The 7,352-nt window shown below is 50.2% G+C and overlaps 1 protein-coding gene across 1 annotated transcript in view; it reads left to right on the forward strand.

The window, feature by feature from the left end:
• Window positions 1–6,431, forward strand: part of CDC42EP3 (CDC42 effector protein (Rho GTPase binding) 3) — a 20,399-nt gene extending 13,968 nt beyond the window's left edge. The window contains exon 2 of the mRNA XM_012727315.1: window positions 4,507–6,431. Within this exon, the coding sequence (XP_012582769.1) occupies window positions 4,726–5,490 (765 nt within the window). The 5' untranslated portion in view covers window positions 4,507–4,725 and the 3' untranslated portion in view covers window positions 5,491–6,431. The remainder of the gene's footprint in view (window positions 1–4,506) is intronic.
• The last annotated feature ends 921 nt before the right edge of the window (window positions 6,432–7,352 follow it).

The raw sequence follows: 7,352 nt of genomic DNA on the forward strand, positions 1-7,352 counted from the left end.
CACACACACACACACACACACACACACACACGTTGAGGTTTTTTTTAAGCTGCTCCACTTCTTCAACTAGTCACATATTATGAACAAATGGCTATGGTTCTGGCCGAACATCTCAGGACATGCAGGAACATGTTTCTGGTAGCCTTCACCCTCTCGAGAGCAGCTCAGGGTCAAATACAGTGTCTTGGGCAAGTCACAGAATTATCTCCATTTGGGCAGCTGAGAGGGGAATGCCCCTAAATGGCCATTGTCAGGAGGGGTTTTGGCTGAGTCATCCTTTTTTCTGGGACTTCTGGTACAGACTCAAGAAGAAAATTTCCTTTTTTCCAGGGGGCCCAAGTAGGGAAGTGGTGCTGTGGTTGGGTGCTAGGAAGAACACTCCCAGGCAAAGCACAGGGTGGGATGTCCTTGAAGGATGTGATAACTGAGCAAGAAAGGGGAAGTCCAGTGCTCTCACTTCCTGAAAGCAGGAGAAAGGAAAAGGCCCAGGTCCCTCAGGACAGTTCCACCCCCACCCGTCTGTTTTATACATATGTGTTTTGAATTAACATCACAATCTATTTTGCAGGATGCAAGAAATTTTTTATCCCTTCTCCATTAAGAACTAGTCTAAAAACAATTAGTAGACAGATCGAGCATTCCTTTCTTAAAATAAACGGAATTTAAGAAAACCTCCACCTCTTTGTGTTTTCAGAGTCCTATTAGTTGCCAATACAGTCAGCTCTAAGTAATTCAGGAACTGATATTTCAGCATGGTAGGTTTTAATCATGCCTAGTTTTCCCTCAGCCCCTGCGTGCCACCCACGTTAGGTGTTTTCAGCAGTGTTCTGTTTAACAAAAGGATGGCAGGGAAATACAATGAGGGCTTCCACTTTTTCCTTAAATGAACAACTGGTTATTTGTCTTATTAACAGTGTGTTAATGCTTACATCCATCACAGCACAAACTAGAACCTCGGCCTGTCTAGCCCCTGCCAGAAGGATGCCTTTCTTGTCAAATCCGTGGCCTGAACTGCCTGGTCAGTTCCTTTGTGCCTGGCAACCTGTGGATTTCTCAGATTCCTGGCAGTGGAGACCTCTCAGCTGGACCCACATCTGCCGGACATTCTCTAGCCTTAAGGGTGATGCACAGCTGGCTGCTTGGCCTTCCACTGCCAGGAACTGGAACTTTTGTTTTCAAAGGAGCCTGATTTCCCAGAGGAATATTATCCCTCTTGTCATCTGGGGGGAGGGGCATGATAAGGAGCAAACAGTGACCCAAGACCTCAGCTCAGGGATTAGCAACTGTGGAGAGTTCAGATTTTAGGGTCCAGCCTTCTGGAGTGGACTACACATGCACACAGGATGGCTCTCATCCATATTCACTCCTTCTCCTTCTCGCTGCCCCTCTTAGGAAGGTAGAGGGAGTAGCAATTCAAAATAGCTGGGTCCTGGAAAGGCCCACAGGTTGCCAGGCAGAACCTCCCATGTCCAGCTCTGGAGAGTGAATGATGCTGGTAGCCTCTGCTGATGCACACAGGCTAACACTTCCCCGTTGGCTTGCGGAACGCACAGAGGGTTTGCTCACCTGCTCTAGGTGATGGATTCCCGTCTAGCCCGTGAGCCTGTGAGATTCAGCTCTTCCTTTCCCTTTCTCCCTCTTCCAAGCTCCAGAAACATCCAGTTCCTTCTGGGGCCCATGCCTCCCTTTTTCTAAGGCCTTCAATAGTGCAAGTCTACCTTTCTGAACATGTTAAGGAGGGACATTAGTTGGTGTGGAGCCATTTAGGAACTTTCTACCAGAAATGGCTCCCAGCCTGCATCACTGTTCCCTCCCTCACAAGGAGCTGCACCCCAGCCCCGGGGCACCCCAGCCCAGGGGCACCCCAGCCCACGCCTCCTTGACTTCCTTGCCTTTTCTCATTCTCCTCCACGAAAAACCCTTCTGAGACCTTTTCCACTCTGCAAAGTACACAGTAGCTGGCCTCGTGGGTAAAGGCCTGATCGCCCCGCGGCCGCCCCAGACTTCAGCATTTGACCCGTTTCCCATACGCATATTCTTATTGTCTCAGTAACTCAAGTTCAGTTTTCAGGACCTACCCTGGGTCCTCACAAGAGACAGTCAACTCTGAAGAAAATACGGTGCCAGCCCTGGGCGACTCGTTTGTTTATTTTAAACAGTCCACTAAGCCTCAGGGTTCAAACCCCCACAATCACCAGTGGTTTACAGTGACTATTCCTCCTCTTCCCTTGACTCCTGCCATCCACTTCCTCTCCTGGGGCCAGTCACCGTCACTTCTGTGCTTCCAGAGACTTGTCGCAGACGGTGAAGCCAGTGTCGTGTGCAGCCCCCACTGTGCTTGACCCTGTGTCCACACCTCTACCTAGGTCAGCATGTGAACAACTGCTTCCTCCCTTTTAAGCTGGGTGTGATGTTCCTTGGTAAGGTCACACTTTGGTTCACTTAACTAGTCTTGTCCGTGGACAATTAGGTTGGGACTCTGCACACTTGTAAACTGGGCTCCACTAACCACCTTGTCTGCGGATTATTTCCAACGTGAGACTGGACCTGCTGGCGCCTCCGGCATCCGGAAATGAGGGCCATGCCCGTTCTACCGGTCCAGGGCACCACCATGTAATTGTATCTGAAACTGCTTTGGAACGCACCACCGCCATCATTTAGGAGGTGACGAGACGCCCAGGGAGGCTGTCACTAGGCGTCAAGACCTCAGCTCCAGGGCCTGGCCAGGGCGTCATTGGCGGTAGCCATGAAGCCACGGCAGAGCCTCACTGACTGTGCCCTGCACATCATTTCTAAAACGGGGTGTGAACAGGAGCAGCTCCATGGGTTCCAGTGTGTGAGCTATGGCGTGTCCGCCTGGAAAAGCGCCCAGCAGAGATGCTCTCAATAAATTTTTACTGCCATATAAAGTGTCAGACGCCCAGGAGTGCACTCACGCACCTCCAGGACCAGCACCAGGCTGCTGGTGAAGAGACTGCCCACCGGGCGTCTGCATCCGCTGGCAGAGGGGGTGAAAGAGCCCCAGCCTGGGCAGGGCGGGCCCTGGAGGGGAGGGCTGTCCCCACCGTTGCTCAGTCGGGGAGCCCAGAAAGAAGACAGCCTGTCATGTAAGAGATCACTGGGGTGAGGCTCTCTGCAGGCGAGCAGGACTGCTCCTGAGCTGGAGAACATTGGGCGGAGGAGGTCAGGACAGGTCAGAGTTGTCACTGTTTCCTCAGTGTCACTAACTCCTCTGACATTTTTGTCCAGGTTTTTGTTTAGCTTTTTTTTTTTTTAAACTATTTGGGAGCTTCTAGCACTGGCACCAAGCAGAAATTCAATCCAAAAGTCCTAGAAGCTTGCATCTGTTCCATGCAGTAAATACTGATGTAAGCATCTGTAGAAACAAACACGACTTTAAGGTGTTTCTGTCCTTTCCCACTTTCCGAATCTTTACTGCCTGAGATCATCTGGCCTCTGCTCCTGAGCCCTTTCTCACCCTTTTCTCTAAGTTTGCTTGTCTCCCTCGGCCTTGTGTTCACTGCAGTGACAAAACCCCACTTGTGCCAGGCCGAGCCAGCCTGCGCAAGGGCTTGCAATGCCCCTGGCTGAGCCACGGCCAGCAGGGACAGGCCCAGACGTTCCTCCCAGCATCTTCAGAACAAGCCTGTCCTCTCCCTTGTCCCATCTTGATCCTTCTCCCTACCCACCGCCCCAGCTGCTGCTCAAGCGAAGGACAAACATGAGCGATCTAGTCAGAGGCCAGAGAATGGCTCTCTGGATGTATCTTCATGACATTTTGATTCTTCTAAATGATTTAGAACACCCCGCTCAGGTCTGGCCTTGCATAACCCCGGCTGCACCAGCTGACCAGAGCAGTGCTGGCTTGCCCCTGAGTGGTGGTGGACACTGTCCTCCCATGGTGCTGCCCCTGAGCCCTGCCGGGAAGGCCGGTGCCAGCTGCTCCTCCGCTCTGCCCCCTGTCCACAGACTCGGCACGGTGCCCAGGCAGCGGGCGTACACACTTTCTCTCCTTTTATTCTTTCCCCCTGCCACAAGACTAAAATTCATGGGCCCTGGTTAAGATACATTCTTCCTGGCCCTCCCTGGTGGCGCAGCGGGTTAAAGCGCAGCACTGAGAATCTGAAGCCACTTCCGCATGAGTTCGATTCCCACCTGCCGCCTGCCCCGGAGGAGACCACATGGCGAGCCAGACCTCTCCTGACCCGCCCGCTGCTCCCCTCAGCAGTGTACTTCGTCAATCTGCCTGTTCTGCTCCCCACTCTGTCTCTGGTGAAGCCTCTCACCACCCCTGAGCCTCTGGCCTGTACCCCAGTTCTGTATGAATAAATAAATAAATCTTTAAAAAAAAAAAAAGATACATTCTTCCTGCTGCATGGACAGGAAGGACGTAAAGCTCAGCTTCTCCCGGGAAGGGTCCTGTCAGCACAGGCAGGCGCTCCATGGAAGCGGGCCCGCGTGAACCAGGGACACCAGCTAATGACGGCTCTCTGCTTTCTTCTCCAGGTCTGTCCATGCAGGGAAGGGGCTCCAGGAAGCCCCCCCTTGGCTAGAGCCCCCCGGCAAGGCCTATTCAAACCCCATTTTGTTACAAGTCACTCCTGAAGCCGCTTGAGAAGAATGATGTGACAGCTCCTATCAAGATGATTTTTGGAAACCTGTAACATCTGCAGAGAACGTGGCCTCTTTTCCCCTTTGGCCAAACAGACGTTCTCAAATTCCAAAATGCCAGCCAAGACCCCAATTTACCTAAAAGCTGCCAATAACAAGAAAGGCAAGAAATTTAAACTGAGGGACATTCTGTCTCCCGACATGATCAGTCCCCCCCTCGGGGACTTTCGCCACACCATCCACATCGGCAAAGAGGGCCAGCACGATGTCTTTGGAGATATTTCCTTCCTTCAAGGGAACTACGAGCTTCTGCCGGGCCACCAGGAGAAAGCGCACCTGGGCCAGTTCCCTGGGCATAACGAGTTCTTTCGGGCCAACAGCACCACCGACTCCATGTTCCTTGAAACGCCCTCCCCCGTGCTCAAAAACGCCATCTCCCTCCCGACCATTGGGGGGTCCCAGGCACTCATGCTGCCCTTGTTATCGCCGGTGACATTTAACTCCAAGCAGGAGGCCTTTGGGCCGGCAAAGCTGCCCAGGCTTAGCTGTGAGCCTGTGGTGGAAGAAAAGGCTCCAGAGAAGAGCAGGCTGCTGGCCAACGGGAGCAGCCCCCAGGGCGATGTCTTGTGGGGCTCCAGCGGCTCAGCGTCCCAGTCCAGCCAGGACAGGAACAGCCACTCGTCCAGCCTCTCCGAGCAGTGCCCCGACTGGCCGGCAGAGGACATGTTCGAGCACCCTGTCCACTGTGAGCTCGTCCAGGGAAAGACTGGGTCCGAGGAGTCCCTCTCTGATCTCACTGGCTCCCTCCTTTCCTTGCAGCTCGACCTAGGGCCCTCGTTTTTGGATGAGGTGCTGAATGTCATGGATAAAAATAAGTAACAGGGTACCAGCTCTTTGGCTTTTGGGGTAAAAAGTATCCACAAAACTAACCATGGGCAAGAAGAACGTCACTGGCTACACTGTAGTCGTGATGGTTTTTTGAAAATGTTCCTATGAGGTGTTTTGTTTTGTTTCATTTTTTAGACCTGTTATGCTTTGTTTGCAAAAAGTTAAAAAAAAAATTGTCCTGGCAGAAAGAGGAAGTGAGCCAGTCAGAGTCATTTTCGGCGAGCACTGCTGACCTGCAGCTCCCATATTCTGGACTGGCCAGGATCAGCGCGCCATGAAGGGCTGCAGGAGTCAAGTCACGGAACTTGAAGTACTCCGACGTTTTGTGAGCAAGAGGAAGTCAAAAAATATTTAACAACTAAGCCTTTTTTCTAGACTCTTTTCTACATTACACTGTTTGGGCTCACCATAGCAAATTCTTCAGTGTTAAAAGATTTTTCTCTGTTTTCACATTGGAACAACTGTATGGGTTTTTTGGGAATTTTCTTGCAGCTCTTATATATCCCTATATATTATATCTATTGGCAAATTTTTGACCGTCAGCTACATGTTGGTAAGACACAAGCAAAGTATTACTGTAACTAAGTTATTTTTAAAGTTAAAATATATTTTTATGTGCCTTTGGCTTTTTATTGCAGAGTCTACATTTTATAGATATCACATCAAATGTCATTTGACTTGTTCCGTTGGGGTTCCATTATAAGCTGTGTTACGTGTGTGTTTGAAAAAGTATATTCGTACTTATCCTTGTTTATTTCTTCATCTGTTATCATACTTCTCACAGCAGTCAACAACGGATTGTAAAGTGTAAAGGCACAGGTCGCTCGTGATGCTTCTGCAGAGACTGTGGGCTCCCCACGTAATGTTATTTGGAAATATGGGTATTTTAGTACAGTGCATACTTGCATTACATAGGTACTTCATACAACACAATAAAGAGTAAATGTTAAAATGATGTTGCTTGTTTATACTAATAAGCAAAACCATCAAAGGATGATATTTTCCTGAAGTCCAGGGCTAGAAAAATTGCTTCTCAAAAAATATACACAAGTCTACATGGTAAGGGAAGAGGTAATTTCCCACCTCTGTATTTTTAATTTCCCAAAGGTTTGAAATTGCAGATACAGAGCTCCTCAGTTTTTTTAAAAAGATGTATTTATTTATGCATACAGGCCAGAGGTGCAGGGGCTGTGAGAGGATTCACCAGAGACAGAGTGGGGAGCAGACCAGGTCGACTGACAAAGAACACTGCTGAGGGGAGCAGCGGGCAGGCCAGGAGAGGTCTGCCACGCCATGTGGGTCACTTCCATGGCGGGGATCAAACTTGCAATGAAGTGACTGCAGCAGGTTTGCAGTGCTGCATCCCAACCTGTTGCGCTGAGCTCCCCAATTTTAAGAAAAATGAACATGTGAGATCAGAATTTTGTTTTTTAAGTCAACACTAATACCATACTCATTTCTGTGCATTTCCTCCCTTTTAACCTACTTGATGTTAAATTCTTAGACCTCAGTGACACCACCGTAGAAGCCAGGTGCCATAGAGACAAGCTTAGGGGGCAGACAAAGGGGAAGTTCTGAGTCCATTTCCCTGCAGAGCCGGAGATGCCACAGAGAGAAAGAAGCAGGCCGAGTCCGTGCTACCTTCCTTCCCATACCACCGTGCGTCCCCATTGGCGAATCCAGCGGCAGGCACCTGTGAGCCACACCCCTGAAGACCGGGCAGTGTTGATGTACAGTAACTTTCATTTCTCCCTGAAATGACTTCCTACCCCAGCACATCAGTGATTCTCTCACAGTGTTGGAGCTGTGGAATTCTATCTTCCGATGGTCTGCAGGAACCTTTGAGTTACAGG

Source organism: Condylura cristata, unplaced genomic scaffold, assembly GCF_000260355.1.
Source record: "Condylura cristata isolate star-nosed mole 26May11 unplaced genomic scaffold, ConCri1.0 scaffold00020, whole genome shotgun sequence".
NCBI classification, from domain to species: Eukaryota; Metazoa; Chordata; class Mammalia; order Eulipotyphla; family Talpidae; genus Condylura; species Condylura cristata.